The sequence below is a fragment of the Rhincodon typus genome, chromosome 5, assembly GCF_021869965.1.
Source record: "Rhincodon typus isolate 14 chromosome 5, sRhiTyp1.1, whole genome shotgun sequence".
Classification (NCBI taxonomy): domain Eukaryota; kingdom Metazoa; phylum Chordata; class Chondrichthyes; order Orectolobiformes; family Rhincodontidae; genus Rhincodon; species Rhincodon typus.
This window is the reverse complement of record NC_063336.1, coordinates 56,964,734-56,985,022: the sequence shown is the minus strand read 5'-3', so window position 1 is coordinate 56,985,022 and position 20,289 is coordinate 56,964,734. Positions and strand designations below refer to the sequence as shown.

General features: G+C 41.3%; 1 protein-coding gene across 1 annotated transcript in view; it reads right to left on the bottom strand.

The window, feature by feature from the left end:
- Positions 1-20,289, bottom strand: part of LOC109927038 (synaptotagmin-like protein 2) — a 38,296-nt gene that overhangs the window by 3,992 nt on the left and 14,015 nt on the right. Inside the window, exons 3-7 of the mRNA XM_048597034.1 lie at positions 18,594-18,696; positions 13,779-13,940; positions 11,231-11,309; positions 9,372-9,471; positions 752-957 (exon numbers count right to left, since the gene is read on the bottom strand). Coding sequence (XP_048452991.1) covers positions 752-957; positions 9,372-9,471; positions 11,231-11,309; positions 13,779-13,940; positions 18,594-18,696 — 650 coding nt within the window. The remainder of the gene's footprint in view (positions 1-751; positions 958-9,371; positions 9,472-11,230; positions 11,310-13,778; positions 13,941-18,593; positions 18,697-20,289) is intronic.

Sequence of the window (20,289 nt, the reverse complement as noted above, 5' to 3'; positions counted from 1 at the left end):
TGTTGGGGAATCAGAGGGTGAATTGGGAAATTGTGGTGGGAGGTGGGCAGCATTAGTTGTGTAGTTATCCAGGAATTCAGTATAGTTTTGTCTGATCTAACCTTTCTGAGCAACTGTACAGGTAATTAAGTCTGATCTTTCTCAAATCTCCAATTCTGCTCATCTGAGGTCCTGGGAATTGTCTAGTGGAAGTTTAACCTTCCCAATCAATTCCCATAGTCACTGTTTGGAGCTCCTGAGCATATTTTTGGGGTTATATCTGGTCTCCAAACATCCAAAGACACAAAAGATGTGGGCCTATATTTAGCCTGAATTTTTTAAAAGATAATGATATATACAAATGACAAACATTATGTTACATCCACATTTTGCAATGCTGTATTGAAGTCATTACTGGGAAATTGGGACTTACCATTGTTTGTGGCAAGCAACAGTTTAATCAGCTGTGATGTAACCATGAATTAAAAAAATGTAACCATGAATTAAAAATGTTCCCCAAAAGAAAACTGCTTTTTAAAAGCTGTAACTCTCACTGGCTACACAACAAAATAGGTAGTGCAGTTATCTCTACCTCTGCAGCATCATAGTGCATTTTAAAACATATTTAGAATAAAGCAATAATTGAGTTGTTAAATATATTACAGTATATTTCCCATTATCTCTGCATGTCAGGATCTAAATCTATATCTTCAAGCAATACAAACTATTTTCTGTAAATTGCAGACACAATTACAATTCAAACTTTTCATACCTGTGCCTAGATTAAGGCGAATTCCTCCAAGAAACTGATTAGTGAAGGTTTCATGGTCCCAGATGGATAGTTCTGCACAAGCCTCCATTATTTCATCCAGCCTAAATCCATCGTACACCATAGTATGGTTATAGATTGGATTAAGGCTTTTCTTTACTATTCGGGTCTTCTGTCTGCTCTTCTTACTGGTATCTGGTAAAATATAACTAGAAGAAGAGAAGCAAGAAGAAAATGGTAGTGAGCAGCTTCAGATAATGTTAAATAAATTCTACAATGAACCATTTTATTTCAAGCTGTACATGTAGTGAATTCTGTTGAGGGCCAAATTGTATAATATTTTAGGAACTAGTCACCTGATGTTAAAAACCAAAATTTTATGAAATAATGTATGCAAACGTTATAAAATGCACATGCATGAAAGAACCACAGTTTTGAAAGCATCAACAAAAATTGATCTTCTCTATTTTACAAATCTTATCTTTCCCATAGCATCACATAATGTGAGACAATCATGTTAAAATCATCTCTAAAAAGACAGTCATAAAACAACTGCATTATGTAAGCTTCATAAGGGTTATATCATTCTTTTGCTGCTTGCTACTAGAAAAATTTAATGCTAACTATTTAAAAAAAACATAACTTTCAGTTTCCAGAACCAGAGGAGAGGTAAAACTGAAATCACATCACCTGATTTGATTTCTTACTATTGCTATGTGTACTGAGATACAGTAAAAAGTATTGTTTCATATGCTAACCAGACAAATTATACCTTACGTAAGTTCAGTAGGCTAATAGAACAGAATGCAGAATATAGTGTTACAGCTACAGAGAAATTGCAACGACAGATCAACTCTAGTATATTCATTGATTCGTAAGTCCAATAACAGCAGGGAAGAAGCTGTTCTTAAATCTAATGGCACATGTTTTCAGACTTCTGTATCTTCTGCCTGATAGAAGAGGGTGGAAGAGAGTCTAACCAGTGGTCATTGATTATGTTGGCTGCTTCCCGAGGCAGTGGGAATTCTAGATGTAATTAATGAAAGCAAATAAGCCAGGTTTTTGTGATTAACTGGACTGCTTTCACAACTCTCTGTAATTTCTTGGGCACAGTATTTGCCATACCAAGCTGGGTAAGAAATGCTGGTCAGCCAGTGATGCCCACATCCCACAAATGAATAGAAAAAGAAAGCTATAATGGAGCTGGATAGGATGCTTCCTATGGTGCATCTATAAAAATTGGTAAGAATCGTTGTGGAATTTCCTTCGCCTTCTGAGGAAGGAGAGACATCGGTTTGCCTTCTTAACTGTAGCATCAATGTGGATGGACCTCGATTAGATCACTGGTGATATTTACTCCTAGGAACTTGAAGCTGTCAACCAGCTCCATGTCAGGACCATTGATACAGATAGGAGTGTGTCCTCCACTCCACTTCCTGAAGTCAATTACGAGCTCCTTAATTTTGCTGACATTGAGGGTTAGACTGTTGTCTTTACACCATGCCACAAAGCTGTCTTTCTCCTTCCTATACTCTGTCCTGGTGCTGTTTGACATCCGAAAACTTGTAAATGGGGTTAGAGGTGAACTTGGCCACTTAGTCATGAGTGTATAAGGAATATAGTAAGGTGCTGAGTATGCAGCCTTGCAGGACACCAGTGTTGAGGATTATTGCGGAGGAGGTGTTGTTGCCTATCCTTACTGATTGCGGTCTGTTGGTCAGGAAGTCGAGGATCCAGTTGCAGAGGGGGTAGCAGAGTCCTAGGTCTCGGAGTTTGAAGATGAGTTTTGTTGGAATTATGGTGTTGAAGACAGAGTTAATTTCAATGCATAGGAGATTGACGTAGGCGTCCTTATTAATCAGATGGTCGAGGGTTGAGTGTAGGGCCAGGGAGATGGCGTCTGCCATGGACCTATTGTAAAATTAGGCAAATTGTAATGGATCAAGGCAACCTGGGAGACTGGAGTTGATGTGGGTCATTACTAACCCCTTGAAGCACTTCACAAAGATGGATGTCAGAGCCACCAGTCAGAACCTCACATCATAGTAAGGAGAGGTTAAAGATGTCTGCAAATACTCCTGCAAGCTAGTCCACGCAGGATCTAAGTGCATGGCCAGGGACTTCAGTCTTGGCCAGTCATTTTCCATAGGTTCATCCTAGAGAAGGCCAATCTGAGAGCTGTGACAGTGACTATGGGTACAGGTGCACCCAAGGCTGTCAGGGCGGGTGACACCGTTTCACTGACCTTCTGTTCAGAATGAGCATGGAATGCATTGAGCTCATCGGCCAGGGATGCATTGTTGTTAGTGATTCTACTCAGCTTCACTTTGTAGCCCATTATATCGTGTAAGCCTTGCCACAGTCAACGTGTGTTTGTGCGGTAGGTCTGGGATTCTAGGTTAGTCTCGTATTGTCTCTTGGCATCCCTGCTGGCCTTGCAAAGATTGTACCTAGAATACCTCTATAGGTCAGGGTCACCTGACTTGAACATCTCAGATCTGGGCTTCGGTAGGGAGTGGATCCTCTGGTTCATCCATGGTTTCCAGGTGGGGAACACTTGGATTAACTTATTTGGCATGCTGTCTTCTACACACTTACTGATGAAGTCTGTGACAGTAGTGGCATACTCAATTAGGTTGGCTGCTGAGTTCTTGAATATGGACCAGTCCGCTGGTTCCAAGTAGTCATGCAGGAGCTTCATCTGTTACCTCAGAGCAGCACTGTAAGACTTTCTGTACTGGATCCTCACACTTCAGTTTCTGCTTGGAAGCTGGGAGAAGGAGCACAGCCTTATGGTCTAATTTAGCAAAGTGCGGGTGGGGAATGGAATGGTAGGTGTCTTTGTGGGTGTGTAGCAATGATCCACACTGTTTGGGCTATCTGTTAGATCGAACATCTATTTCTAATTGTATCCCAAGAATAGGAAATACGCTGACCTAAATTATTAGGCTAGTTTCACATCCAAAATTCAATTGACTATGTGTCAGAACCAGTTGCCTTTCAATCAACCTTTTCTGAACTTTACTTTTGATATTCACAATGTTGAAAAGCAGGAGAAGATGCAAGCTGATCACAGTGGAGCTTCCTGAATATCAACAGTCGCTTAACATAAAAAAAGTTCCACATACAAAATCTACTGATGCAGGGTGATAAAACGATTAAAAGCAAATATTAAACCCGTAAATGTCATTTAAGGGTCACATGAGATTAAATTTAATAACCCATCAATCACTTAGTAAATAGGATCTGAATATTTACGGCACAGATTTAGACGAGTAAATCTCTGCCAGTGCTAGTTTTTTATAGCTGAAGCTATCACTTCAAATTTTTTCACTACTTTTCCTTTCTAAATAATGTCCAATCCTTTTTGAAGGATGTTATAATCATTGCATTACAATAAAATTCTATACCTTAGCAATCTCTGCATGAAACAGGATTACCGAATATCTGAATAGTGATTATAGAGTTTGGAAGGACAAGGATCATTAAGAGAACTGAGATGTTTTTCATCCACAAAAATACCCATTCAGTGTTTCAAATAGACTGTCCGAATCAAATGCCTACTGCCTGCCTTTGTTTGTAAATCCATGTTTAGAACTGTAGGCAGGGGAGTGAAGGCTGGTGTTTAGCACGTCTAAACTGCACAACACTGGGTTGGTGGGACTTAGCCTGAACTGGCAGCCTACCTGGCAGTAATAGTTCTGATTTCAAAAATCCAGCTATTGGTTAACCAGGCTCAGTATCCATCAGCTGACAGCGTGGAAGATCAGAAATAGTGCCAGCAGAATGGACAGTGATATTAAGGCAGCATCTAACTCAGCAGCTCATCCAGGAGGAGAACTGCTAAATCAGACCTTTTCTTTTCCATTCATTTGTGGGATGTGGGCATCGCTGATGGGCCAGCATGTATGGCCCATCCCTAGTTGCCCTTCAGAAGGTGGTGGTGAGCTGCCTTCTTGAACCACTGCAGTCCACCTGCTGTGGGTTGACCCTCAATGCTATTAGGGAGTGAATTCCAGGATTTTGACTCAACAACAGGCAAGGAACGGTGATATATTTCCAAGTCAGGACAGTGGTGTTCCCACATATCTGCTGCCCTTGTTGTTCTAGATGGAAGTGGGTTTGGAAGGTGCTGTCTCAGGATCTTTGGTGAACTTCTGCAGTGCATCTTGTAGAGCGTATACACTGCTGCTACTGAGCGTCGGTGGAAGAGGGACTGGATGTTTGTGGATGTAATGCCAATCAAGCGAGCTGCTTTGTCCTGGATGGTGTCAAGCTTCTTGAGTGTTGTTGAGGCTGCACTCATCCAGGCAAGTGAGGAGCATGCAAGTTTGTCAGTAACTTGTTCAGCAAATTGTCATCAGCTAAAACAAAAGAGACACTATTCCTGTGGCAATGGCTAAGTGATGGTGGAACAGGTAGAGGATGCTACTAGCAGTTTTCAGCCATAACCCTGCACACGGGTGGCTGTAGGGCAATGGCTGCTCTCAACAAATTGGGGCAAATGTGGAGTTTGTATCCACCTCAGGTGACAGAGAGCACATCTTTTCAGGTACAGTGCTGCTGTCCCCAGTCCAGAGAAGGAGAAGAAAAGCAACTTCAAACACACTCTGCTCACAAGCTGGATTCCAATATATGGACTATTTTTTTTAAAAAAAGCAACCTTGGACAAAACCAAGTGAAGAAGTCAATAAATGTAGAGTGATATAGAGTCAGAAGGCATAGAATCTGTGTGGGCAGAGTCGTGGAACCTCAAAGGAAAGAAGATCCTGATGGGAGTTATGTACAGTCCTCCTAGCAGTAGTGAGGATGTGAGGAAGAAAATAAATCAGGAGATAGAAAATACATGTAAGAAAGGCATGATTACAATTATCATGGGGGACTTAAATATGCAGATGGACTTGGAAAATCAAGAAAAGGAATTCTTAGAATGTCTATGAGATGATTTTTTTGGAGCTGTGTGTGGTAAAGCCCACTAGGGAGTGGGCAATTCTGGATTTGGTGATGTGTAATGAGGCAGATTTGATTAGGGAGCTTAAGGTGAAGGAACTCCTAGGGAACAGTGATCACAAATATGATAGAATTCACCCTGCATTTTGAAAGGAAGAAGCTAGAATTAGCTGTAATGCTATTGCAGTTGAGTAGAGGTAACTACAAAGACCTGAGGGAGCAGCTGGCCAGAGTTGACTGGAAGGGGAGCCGAGCAGGGAAGATGGTAGAGCAGTAATGGCGGGAGTTTCTGGGAGTAATTCAGGAGGCACAGCAGAAATTTATCCCAAGGAAGAAGAAACAGACTAAGAAGAGGACGAGGCAACCTTGGCTCATGAGATAAGTCAGGGACAGCATAAAAGCAAAAGGAAAAGCATACACTGTGGTTAAGATAGTGGGATGCTAGAGGATTAGGAACCCTTTAAAAACCAGCAGAGGATAACTTAAAAAAAGTAATAAGGGGGGAGAAAATGAAATATGAAGTAAGCTAGCTAGTAATATAAAAAGAAGATTGCAAGGGTTTTGTTTTTTAGATATCTTAAAGGTAAGAGAGTGGCAAGAATAAATATTGGACCACTGGAAAATGAAGCTGGAGAAGTAGTAATGGGGAACAAAGAAATGGCAGAGGAACTGAATAGGTACTTTGCATTAGCTTTCACAGTGGACGACACCAGCAGTGCACCAGAACTTCAAGAGAGTCAGGGGCAGACATGAGTGAAATGGCCATCACTAAGAAGAAAAAGCTGGGGAACATGAAAGGCCTGAGGTGGATGAATCACCTGGACCAGATTTCTGAAGGAGATAGCTGAAGAGAATGTAGAGGCATTGGTGGTGATCGTTCAGAAATCACTGGAGTTAGGGATGGTCCCAGAGAACTGGAAAACAGTTAATGTAACACCCCTGTTTAAGAGGGGAGGAAGGCAGAAGAGAGGAAATAGCCCATTAGCCTGACCTCGGCTGTTGGTCAGATTTCAGGGTCCATTGTTGAGGATGAGATTGCGGAATACTTGGAAATGCACGCTAAAATAGGGCTTAGTTTGCAGATGACACAAAGATAGCTGGAGGGACAGGTATTATTGAGGAAGTGGGAGGCTGTAGAAGGACATAGGCTAGGAGGATGGGCAAAGAAGTGGCAGATGGAGTACAACATGGGAAAGTGTAAGTTTATGCACTTTGGTAGGAAGAATGGAGGTAAAGTTTAAACAGGGAAAGGCTTTGGAAATCTGAAGCACAAAGGGACTTGGGAGTCCTAGTTCAGGATTCTCTGAAGGTTAACATGCAGATACAGTTGGCAGTTAGGAAGGCAAATGAATGTTAGCTTTCATTTCAAGAGAGTTAGAATACAAAAGCAGGGATGCACTGTTGAAGCTGTATAAGGCTCTGGTCAAAGTGTGTTTGGAATATTGTGTGCAGTTTGGGCTCTGTATCTAAGGAAGGATGCGCTAGCATTGGAGGTTCTCCAGAGGAAGTTTACAAGAATGATCCTGAGATGAAGGGCTTGTGTTATGAGGACCAGTTGAGGATTCTGAATCTGTACTCTATGGAGTTTAAAAGAATGAGGTGGGGGTGGGGGTGGTGGTGGTGCGGGGGGGGGGGGTGGTGGGGGGGGGGGGGGGGGGGGGGTGAGGTGGGGTGCGGATGTCATTGAAACTTAGAGAATACTGAGAGGCCTGGATAGAGTGGACGTAGAGAAGATGTTTCCACTAGTAAGAGAGACTAGGAACTGAGGGCACAGGCTCAGAGCGAAGGGTCAAACCTTTAGAACTGAGATGAGGAAGAATTTCTTCGGTCAGAAGGTAGTAAATCTGTGGAACTCGTTGCTTAAATTCATTCACCATTGAGTTTATTTAAGATAGAGATCAGTAGAATCTTGATTAATATGGGGAGCAAGGGTTATGGGGAGGCTGCAGGAGAATAGTGTTGAGAAACACATCAGCCGTAGCGGAATGGCTGAGTAGACTCAATGGGCTGAATGGCTTAATTTGCTCCTATATCTGATTGTCTTATTATTTTCCCAAATGCTGTGCTATTACTTCCTTACTAATGGATTCCTTAATAAATGCTGGTCCAGCTGCAATGTGCATATCCCAGGGACAAAAGTAAAATGCTGGAAGTAGTCAGCAGGCCAGGCAGCATCTACAGAGAAAGAAAAGTCGGTTAACATTTCAGGTTGAAGACATTTTATCAGAACTCAGTTCCACAATGGCCTCAGCTCTAATGAAAAGTCATGGACTTGAAACATTAACTGTGCTTTTCTACTGACAGATGCTGCTGGGTATTTCCAGAATGTTATGATTTTACTTCAGATTTCCAGGAACTGCAGTATTTTAAAGACATTATGACTTAGCATGGGCTTTATCTTCACTGCACAATTAAGGTATAACAGATGAGCGCTGGCCAGGCGAGTGATGCCCACATCCTGAGAGTGAATTATTAAAAACTGCTTCCTGATGCCGACTGGCCTGCTGTGTTCCTTCAGCTCCACACTGTGTTGTCTTTGACTCCAACATCTGCAGTTTTTGCTATCTCCTAATAGCACTGTATGCTTCCACAGCTTCTGTATGGTAACTCATCCCACAGATGATTCCCAGCTCCTGGCTGCTTTCTGCCATAAAGCTCTGAGAGGAGGATGATGGATTCCTTCCACAAGCTGCAAACTAAACAAATCTTCCAACTTCTTTCTCCATCCCGAATTATGAAGTGAGATTGTATACCCACCTGAATTCCACGTGGTGAATATTACAGCAGTAATTTCTCTGCTTAAATACACACTTGACAAGCATTATTTCTTTTGGCTCACCCCACTGATTGAGTTGCAACCATCACAAAACCAAATCTATGACTTATTCTAAAACATATGCATAATGAGCCAGATTTCTGCAACATTGGGCATCAGTCTATCCATCCAACTTTGAGAGAAGGTAGAAAAAACAGAAGCAAGAGAAACAGTGGATGGCATGGTGGCTCTGCGCTTAGCACTGCTGCCTCCCAGCGCCAGGGACCTGGCTTCCTCTGATTTTAGCTTTGGGTAACAGTCTGTGTGGAGTTTGCACGTTCTCCCTGTGTCTGCTTGGGTTTCTGCCAGGTTTCTCCCACAGTCCAAAAAGATGTGCATGTTAGGTGGATTGGCCATGCTAAAATTTGCCTGTGGTGTCTAGCGACATGCAGGTGAGTGTGGGGTTACGGGGATAGGGCGAAATGCTCTTCAGAGGCAGACTTGATGGGCTAAATAACCTCTTTCTGCACTGTTGGGATTCTGTGGAGCTGCAGCTGGAAGGATAGCAAGTAAAAACAGGAGGACCTCAGAGGAATCTTACAATCATAGCAGAAAATAAACTGAAGATCTTCGGGAAATGATGCCAATGGAGGCATCAATTCTCAAAGGGAGGCTATAAGCAAGTTCAATGTCAAATTCCTTTCAAACTTTGAGACCAAATACCAATTTTACTTTGGAAAAGGAGCTTAAAAATTTAATATCCTCTTATAACCTCTACAGCAGAGTTCTTGGAGTTCCATGCTGTTATACAAAGCACCTGAGACTGTTTTAAATTTATTCCTTGAATGATCTTTTTAATGTTCCTAAATAGCAGTAGTATATAAAGCATGATATGGTTCTGATTTTAACAGAACTTACCATCTCACAAAAGAGTCTACACCACCAGGCTTTAGAGGCTGTAACTGTGTTGCTTCTTTTAGCCATATGTGAATTTCCCCGCTGAATGGCTTGATCCCATCTGAAGAAAATTGCAGATTATCAGTTAGACATTGATTGTTTCTAGAAAGCTTGAATATGCAATACCTGTCAGTGAAATGTCAGTTCATTGGAACTTGCTAAATACTAGGATTACATTTTTCAGAGAGAGAAACAATGTTACATTCCATGTTTATTATGATAAAAACTTAAATTACGTAACATCTTGCTTAATTTTCTGTTGCCTGCATTAAAATAGTTTGGCATGGAACAGTACAGCCAGTACCAGGCCCTCCAGCCCATCACATCTGCACCGATCATGATGCCATTCTAAATTAATCCCATCTGCCTGCACGCGGTCCATAACTCTATTCTTTGCCCCTTCTTGTGTCTATCTAAATGTCTCTTAAATGTTGCTGTTGCAGCTGCTTCTACTACCTCCCCAGCAGCACGTTCCAGGTACCCAGCACCCTCTATATAAAATCCTTGCCTTGCACATCTTCTTTAAACTTTCCCCATCTCACCTTAAACCTATGCCCCTTAGTTTGACATTTCTACCCTGGGAAGAAGCCTCCAACTATCCACGCTACCCATGTCTTGAATAATTTTTTATACATCTATCAAGTCACCTCTGAGTCTCTAGTGAAAAAAATCCAAGTTTGCATAACCTCTCCTTGAAGCTAATTCACTCCAGTCCAGGTAACATCCTGGTAACGTTCTTTTGTGTTCACCAAAACCACCACATCCTTCCTATAGCGTGCTGACCAGACTGCACACAATACTCCAAATATGGCCTAACCAAAGTTTTATATGGCTTCAGTATGACTTGCCAACTTTTACACTCATGCCCTGACCGATGAAGGCAAGCATGCCGAATGCCTTTACCAACATATCCACTTGCGTTGCACTTTCAAGGAGCTATGAACTTGCACCCCAAGATCCCTCTGCATATGAATGCTCCTAAGAGTCCTGCCATCTACTGATTACTTTCCTCTTACATTTAACCTTTCAAAATGTCCTCACACTTGAGCAACATCCAGACATCTGATGATCAATCCCATGCATGGTAATTTTGAAATGTTGTAGTGGTAACAGCATTGTACTAGAAATCCAGAGGCCCAAAATTCAATCAATATATCTAGAATTAAATACCAGCTGTTAAAACTCATCTAAACTCATTAACTTTAGAGAGGGAAATCTCCCATCCACCCCTCCTGGTTTGGTCTAGGTGTGACTCCAGATCTAAAGCACTGTGACTAATCCTGAATTATCCCTTAAAATGGTCTATCTCGGCAAAAAACTTTGGTCTGCTAGAGATGCCCGCATCCCATAACATATTAAAAGACAAATGAGAGGAACGTGATCTTAAAAAGAGGAGCAGGAGGAGACCATTTGGCCCTTCCTTTCTGTTTCATCCTCAATGGCTAATCTTCCTGTTTAGCTCCACTTTCCTACACAAGCTTATTTCCAAAAATCTGTCTGCCTCTGTCATGAATAAAGAATTCCAAAGATTCACAATCCATTGAATGAAGAAATATCTACTCATGCATTACTAAATGGCTGACATTAATAGGCTGAGACTGACCTCCATTTTCTACCTTCTCCAGCCTGGGGAAACATTTTCTAAAGTCTACTTTTGAATCATTTTATGTTTCAGTTACATCACCTCTAATTCTTCTAAACTCCAGGGAATAAAAGGAAATTATATGGACTTTCCTTCTGGTTCAATGAGTGTTTGATTGGAAATAATGATCCCAAGTGTAACTAATGATCCCAAGTGTAACTAATAAAAGAAAAATTACCTATTGATTCTGCCGGAATATACTTAAGTGCCACACGGATTTCTCCTCTATTGATGTTTCCTTCCGGTAGACTGGATGGCTGAAAATGTACAGAAGTTGCATCACATAATGCTGAATAAAAGGACAGTGTGCAGTTTCAATATATTTTAATTAATTCATATTTTGGTACATACTGCACTAATGGACACTTCCAAAAGGTTAAATCACAATTACACCACAGTATTTAACATTAATTGCTCAGCAGCTGGATCAAAGTTACCTTGTCTATTGCACTTTCCACTGCATTGAATAATGGTTCACTGCACATGAGTGTTTGCATACGGTGCAGACGTCCAGTTCCTTGGAGGGTAATTTTGTTTTAACTTTCTAACTTGGAAAGTAAAAGCATTCACGCTACTACCATTAAAAATATTGAAAGTAGATTTATAAGGTTTTGGACTTTAAATTAAAGTTTCATCAAAGCCACATTTCACGGATCTTTCATGATTTTTTGACAGCAAGGATTTGAAAAAGATACACAATTAATGCTATGCTTTTAAAGCAAAATATTCTAGCAAATTTTAAACTGCACAAAATGTTATTAACGCTTTAATTCAATGTGTATCTCTCAGTGTAGGCTTGTCTGGGTAACCAAGACAACTGAAAAAAAAGTGGTCATTTCCTGTGAGACAGAAAGCAGAAGAGGGTGATTATTTCTGGCAAGGAGCTTTTCAATCAGGCATCAAAAAGGTTCTCCAATGGAGATGATGTTCTATTCATGGGGACATAGGAATAGGAGTCAGATATTTAATTATTTGAACACGTACATTCATTCAAAATGACCATGGCTGACCTGCGACCTAGTTCCTATATTTGCTTTTGCACCATATTTCTTAATACAGTTAGTTAATAAGAATCTATCGGCATTCCATTTGAAATGATCAATCGACCTAGCATAATTGTAGTTTGCAAAACAGAATTATAAATCTTTACCATCCTTAGTACGTAGAATAATTTTACCCTTGAAAGGACTGGTTCTAGTCTTTCAGCAGTTTCCAACTTCATATACCCCATCACTCCCTCCCAAATCCCGGTATATTCTACCATCACATCAATAACCCCTGTCACTCTTCAAATTCTCAAGCCCTTGGCTCCCTAACCAGCGGAAATATATTCCATCTAATCTTGAAAACTTTGAATGGATCATCCTCAACCTTCTTAATTTCAGGGAAAACAAACCTAGTTTATGTACGCTTCCTAACAATTTAATCCATGGATTCCACATATCAATGATTACTGGATCTCCCACAACCATCATCCTGGGAGTTACCATGCACCAGAAATTGAACTGTACCAGTCATAGAAATACTGTCACGACAAAAACAGGTCAGAGGCTAGGAATTCTGTGGCAAGACTTCACCTCCAGATTCCCACAATCTGTCCACTATCTACAAGACAGAAGTCAGTTGTGTGATGGAGTACTGTCCACTTGCCTGGAGGAATGTGACCCCAATAGTAAACAAGAAGCTCAGCACCATCCAAGGCAAGGTATCTACATGGTTGGCACCCCATCCAGCAACTTAAACATTTACTCTTTCCACCACTGACACACAGCACAGCAAGGTGTACTCAACTGATTCCTGGGATGTGGGAGTTATTTTATGATCACTTAAGGTTAGACAGATAGACCTATATTCATTGGAGTTTAGAAGAATAATTGGTGAGCTTATTGAAATATATATGATTCTGAGGAGACCTAACAGGATAGGTGCTGAAAGGATATTCCTCCTTCATGGGAGAGCCCAGAACAAAAGAAACTAAGGAGTCCCCCATTTGAGATGGCAGAGGTTTTATTTTTGTCACTGAGGGAGTTCCTGAGAGATGAAAAATCCAACTAGCTCAGCATTGAATATGCACAATATTGAAGCATGCACAAATCTTGAGGGTAGATGATTCCAAAGATTCGCAACAATCCCAGTGAAGATTTATTTTCCCTCCTCATGCCTTAAATGACCAATACCTTATCCTAAGGCAGTGTGCTCAATGCTATAAATTTCCCAGATAAATGAAACAGCCTCTCATTGTCTACCAACAAGCCCATTCAGAATCTTGCATGCTTTAATTAGATCATCTCTTATTCTTCAAATGGATTTTGTGAGTTTCCTTTGAGTGCACAAAGCTCTCCTCCTCCTTCTCAAGCATTTCAGTAACATTCTCCCAAGATATACACAAGTGACACTTCTCTGAGAGTGAGTTTTTGCTGTCTGACATTGGTCTACAAACCGACGTCAAGCTGGTAGTTTCCGTTGTTGACATCAGGACACATTGTCACCTGCCTCATTCCCAATTCCAATTGTATATTAAAATCTCGGTGTAAGAGTCACAATTCAGGATGATGCCATCGTCATACTGTGCTCTGTGTAAAAATTATACACCATTAGCTTCTCTAGAAGCTTAAATTTTAGACTATTTCAAATAACTTACGATTAAAACCAAATAACCTAAGCAATGATGTTGTTAACTTCCTTGGTTAAAAATATAAATCTTATGCAAAATTAGTAATTGTTACCTTGGACTGCAAGGTGTACCAATTCGGTGTGTTATTTCTCCAGTCCCAGCTAGTCATCTCCACCTCTGTTTCTCCAAGGAATACATTCCGACCAAGAGTATCATTGTGCCACACGGAGACATTCAGAGTTCGATTCAGAAGTTCTTGCTTCTTTATTTTGTACTAAAAAGAATACACCAATAAATATGAGCTCAATCAATCTGGGACATATCATAAGAGTTTCATCTGAGCTGTATCTAAAAGAGTTGTACTTAGCATTTTATGTGTGTTCATGCAATTCAAGTTTTCCTTTGATAACTTCTAAAATTGTTCTACATTATGCTGCTATTATGATTAATTTTTTTTGCCAAATTTAGAGTAATTATACTGGAATGACTTCAAAGTATCTTAGGTGAGTGTTATTCTATACCTTTGTTGATATGGTTACCAGGATGTGCATAACTTAGATTCCTAACTACATATCCTAAACATTTAACAATATTAAAATGGAGATTAGCATAATGGAATAAATACAGTTATGCTTCCAAACTTTAAACCCTCAACTCTGTAATTTTTTTCAATTCTTTTTGGCAGCTTCGGTTTCCTCGCTTCCTCAGCAGGGGCCACCTTTCTGGGTGACATTGTCCTGCTGACCCTCTGATTGGAACTGCAACCCCTAGAGGGGAGTACTGATGGGGATGATGGACAGATTGCCATAAGAAGACAGCAGCCGCTTAATTGGCTGCCACCCATAAAATTCAGCCTTTAGCCCCACTGAGAAATCCCTGCAAGAAGCATTTCCATTTGCTTCGACTAATGTGTACACACACTCACCCAAAGAATTTAGGAATAAGGTATCAAAAGAACAAAAAAAGAAATACAACACAGGACGAGGCCTTCAGCCCTCCAAGCCTATGCTGATCATTGTGCCCTGACTAAACTAAAAGACAAACCTTCTGCCCTTATTCGGTCCGTATCCCTCTATTCCCTCCCTATTCATGTAACTACCCAGATGCCTCTTAAATGTCACCACGTGCCTGCTTCTGTCACCTCTTCTGGCAGTGTGCTCCAGGCTCCTACTACTCTCTGCATGAAAACCATCCCTCGCACATCTCCCTTAAACTTTCCCTCTCTCACCTTGACTGTGTTCCCCCTTATAATTGAAACATCAACCTGGGAAAAAACCTCTGACTATCCATTCTATCTATGCCTCTCATAATTTTGTAAATGTCTATCAGGTCTCCTCTCAGCTGCTGTCTTTCCAGTGAAAAGAATCCTAGTCTTTTTAACCTTTCCTCGTAGCCAATGCCTTCAAGACCGGGCAACAACCTGGCGAACCTTCTCTGCACTTTCTCCGAAGCTTTCATGTCCTTTTGGTAATGTGGTGACCAGAACTGCACACAATACTCCAAATACGGTCTAACAAGGGTTTTATATAACTGCAGCATGGTTTGCCAACTCTTGTACTCTGTGCCCTGGCCGATGAAGGTAAGCATGCCATATGCCTTCTTAATCACTTTGGCCACCTGTGTTGCCACTCCTTGGGAACTGTGGACATGCATGCCCAGATCCATCTGTATGTTAATCTTCCTCAGGGTTTTACCATTTACAGTATAATTCACACCTAAATTTGATCCTCCAAGATGCATCACCTCACATTTGTCTGGATTAAACTCTGTCTGCCATTTGTGTGCCCAAGTTGCAAATCTATCTATATCCTATTGTATCCTTTCACAATTGTTGGCACTATCAGCAACTCCACCAATCTTTGTTTCATCTGGAAATTAATCAAACTACCTAATTTTCCTCCAGATCATTTATATATCGTGCAAATAACAGAGGACCTAAGACTGATCCCTGTCGAACACCACCAGTTTTTGTCTCCATTCTGAAAAATCCTCTGTCTTCTATGACCAAGCCAGTTTTGTATGCATCTAGCCAGCCCACCCAAAATTCCATGTGATTTTAGTTTTTGTACCAATCTGCCATGTGGGACTTTATCAAATGCCTTGCTAAAGTCCATATAAACTACATTCAAAGCCCTTCCCTCATTAATTATCTTTGTCACCTCTTTAAAAAATTCAGTCAGGTTGGTGAGGCATGACCTTCCACATACAAAACTATGCTGTCTGTCACTAACTAGTCTATTTTCTTCCAAATGTGTATATACCTCGTACCTCAGTATTTTCTCCAAGAGCTTCCCCACATCAGATGTTAGGTTCACTGCCCTATAATTTCCTGGATTATCCCTCCTTCCTTTCTTAAACAAAGGAACAACATTGGTTAATCTCTAGTCCTCTGGAACCTCGTCTGTGGTCAGAGAGGATGTGAAGATATCTGCTAACGCCCCAGCTATTTCTTTCCCTTGCATCTCACAGTAACCTGGGTAAACCTACTCACAAGCCACTGCAGCAGATTAGTCTATTCAGCAGACCAACATGATTCCGGCCTTTCATTGTTCGTTATGTCCTCTCAGAATCAACTTGACAACAAAGACACCTAGTTATTTTTCTAGAGACTGCCAATGCTGGAGAATCAGAGATAACAAGGTGTAGAGCTGGATGAACACAGCACGTCAAGCAGCATCAGAGGAGCAGGAAAGCTGACGCTTCGGGTCTGGACCCTTCTTCAGAAATGGGGAAGGGGATTCTGAAATAAATAGGGAGAGAGGGGGAGGCGGATGGAAGATGGATAAAGGGGCAGATGGGTGGAGAGGAGACAGACAGGTCAAGGAGGCAGGGATGGAGCCAGTAAAGGTGAATGTAGGTGGGGAGTTGGGATGGGGGTTGGTCAGTCAAGGGAAGATGGACAGGTCAAGGAGGTGGGGATGAGGCTGGTAGGAAGGAGGTGGGGATGCGGGTTGAAGTGGGAGGAGCAGATAGGTGGGAGAAAGGACGGACAGGTTAGGGAGGTGGGGACGAGCTGGGCTGGTTTTGGGATGCGGTAGGGGGAGGGAAGATTTTGAAGCTTGTGAAGTCCACATTGATACCATTGGGCTGCAGGGTTCCCAAGCGAAATATGAGGTGTTATTCCTGCAACCTTCGGGTGGCATCGTTGTGGCACTGGAGGAGGCCCAAGATGGACATGTCGTCTGAGGAATGGGAGGGGGAGTTGAAATAGTTTGCAACTGGGAGGTGCAGTTGTTTGTCGTGAACCGAGCGTAGGTGCTCCACAAAGCGGTCTCCAAGCCTCCGCTTAGTTTCCCTGATGTAGAGGAGGCCACATCGGGAACAGCAGATACAATGTACCACATTAGCAGATGTGCAGGTGAACATCTGTTTAATGTGAAAGGTTTTCTTGGGGCCTGGGATGGGGCTGAGGAGGGAGGCATAGGGGCAGGTGTAGCTCGTCCTGCGGTTGCAGGGAAAAGTGCCAGGGGTGGTGTGGCTGGTGGGGAGTTCCAGGTAAATTGCAACAAGCTGTCCCTGCTCCTGTGCTCAAATCTTCTCACAATGAAGGCCAATATCCATTGCCTTCTTAACTGCTGGTTGCACCTGTATACTTACTTTCAGTGATGTGTATAAGAATTCCCAGGTTTCATTTCACCTCCAATCTATTACCTTTCAGATAGAAATGTGCTTTCCTGTTTTTGCTGCCAATTGAATAATCTACATTTACACACATTATACTTCATGTGCCAGCCATTTATCCACTTACCAAACTTGTCCAAATCACACTGAAGCATTTCTGCATCCTTCTTACAGCTCACCCTCCCACCCACTTTGTGTCATTGAAAAGCCTAGAAATATTACATCTATACAGCAGCACTAAGCCAATTGATCAAAGACAAAACCAACAAATCGAGGAAAATAAATTTCTGTTTAACAACCTATCTTGAGATTCAGACAGACATTCACTTGAGGGTAGAATACCAAGCCACTCAAATTGGGTGGCTTAGTTGCTTATCTTTAAATTCTTGTCTTTATACTTCTGGCTTTCCTTTCCAACATACTTATTTGTTTTATTTTTCATTGTCTTTTGTATTTTCCTCAATCTTTCAATTCATAGATTATTTTCATTTTATATTCGCTTGAAATAAGTTGCTTCCTGAAGGAAGAAAATTCTCTCCACATTCATCTTGTTAATGTACTGAAAAGCATCAAGAAAGTTGAGGATGTGCAGTTTGTAGTATTAAAATTAATTAGAAATGTGAGTTGTCCATAGTCTGAAATAATAATGGTTTGCTAATAGCTATTCATATATGTTAGTAGTTTAAAAAGTGTTAAGAGTAAAAGCAATCTCTATAAGTCTCCATTAGGCACGCAACTCCTATTTGATGCAATCATGATTCATTGTCATACATTCAAAAGAAAATGCAAAGTGTTGTAGCACTGTTCGATTCTTGTGGTCTCCTTACTGCAAAACGTTTCCACTGCAGAAAGATGAAAATTAGAAAAAATCCTGTCAGCATTTAACAACAAGAGCAGCTGAACTATCCAATTTGATTGGTTTAATATTCTACTTTCGATCAAATACCTGAATCTCAAGATCAGTAGTCAGACAGAAATTTGTTTTCTTCAATTTGTTTGGTTCTGTCATTGATCATTCGTTTTGGTAGAGCTATATTAGAAAGAGACCTTTCTTCTTTGGGGTTAGGTGGTGTGGAAGCATATGGCCAACTTAGATGAAAATTTCTCCTAGCCACTGTGAAATAATATGGTCAGAAACATGGCCTTGTCATTGCATCTTCCTAGATGAAGGGATTAGATTAAAGTAAATGGTTTATTTTGTGGAGATTCATAGTGAGTGTGGATGAGGAGCAATACAATGGTTCTATATTTTGGAATAATTTTGCAAACGGAAGGTCACATACAAGTCAATTTCAGACAAACATACCTTCAGGGTTTCATTATATTGAGGATTCAGTGAAGCTTTCTTTACAGATGACTTGCGTTTGCTAGGTCTAGTGCGGTCAGGAAGAAGATAGGTCTTTACATACCTGTTTGAAGAGAAATGTATTCTATATAAGTGCAGGTCTCTAAATGGAATACATTTGTATCCCATTTATCAGTGTATAATTTCAATCTCTAATATGTCAATAAGTTTTAAATATTTTGAATTTCAGACAATTTTTCAGACAAGCCCCCTTGATCATAATGTGGCACTTAGCAAGCCACTCAGTTTCATCAACTGCTATAAAAGTATGAAATGCTAAGAAATAGCTGGCATTAATAACCAGAAATAACAACAGCAAACACAGCCTGTTGACCCTGAAAATTCTTGTTGGGATAATGCCATAGTTGGGAGTGCTGTCTGACAGACTAGGCAAGCAACAGGCTGACATTGTCATACTCACTGAACCATACACTTTCACACATTTGTCCCAGAAACTACTATCAACATCCCTACAAGCAGGATAGACCTAGCAGAGGTGGTGACATGGTGGTATACAGTTGGGAGGAAGTTGCCCGAGGAATCCTTAATATTGGTTTCAGACCCCATGAAGTCTCATGGCATCAGGTCAAACATAGGTAAGGAAACCTCATGCTGATTACCACCAATCACCAGACTGCTCTCACTCAGTCACACCCTCAGCTGAATCATTATTTCTCCTTCATGTTGAACAAAACTTTAACAAGCATGACGGTGGCAAGGGCACCAATGTTTGCTACCAAGAATGGCTTGGCAGCAGCACTACTGACTGAGCTGGTCAGGTTTTGAAGGATGGAGCTGCTAGACTGGGACTGTGCCAAATCTTAATGGAACAAGGAAGTGGACAAAAACAGACTTGATCTCATCCTCACTAATCTGCCTGCTGCAGATGTGTCTGCCTATGAGAGTATTAGGCAACTACCACAGAGATCTTGTGGATACAAATCACACCTTCACATTGAGAATACCTTACATCATGTATGTGGCTCTATCACCATGCCAAATAGGACAGACTTTGAACAGATCTAATGTGTGACACTTGGACATCCATGAGATGCTTTGGGCCATCAGCAGCAACAGAGCTGTATTCCAACAATCTACAACCTTATGGCCTGGCATATCCCCACTCTACCATTGGAATTTAGGCAGGGGAACAACTCTGGAGTGCAGGAGGGTATGGCAGGGTCTGGACTAGACAGACTTAAAAATGAAGTGTTAACCACAAAGCTACAAAACAGGGTCTCTTGTGCGCCAGACTGTGTAAACAACAAGTGATAGACAGAGCTAAGCAATTCCACAACCAATGGATCAGATTGAGGCTCTGCAGTCCCACCATGTGCACAAGCATGACAAATCCAATTACTCCCCTATCAGCCTATATTTAATTGATGGAATGTGCTTTCAACACTTGCTTAACAAGAACCTGCTCATTGATTTTCAGTTTTGAGTTCCATCAGGGCCACTCAGCTCCTGACCTCTTTACAGCTTTGGATCAAGCTTGGATTTCCAGAGATAGGGAGTCATTCTCGCCCTTTGACATCAAGGCCACGTTTGAATGTGTGTGGCATCAAGGATCCCTGGCAAAACTAGAATCAGTGGGAATCAAGGGAAAACAGTCTGCTGGTCGGAGTACAAAGGAAGATGGTTGTGGTTGTTGGAG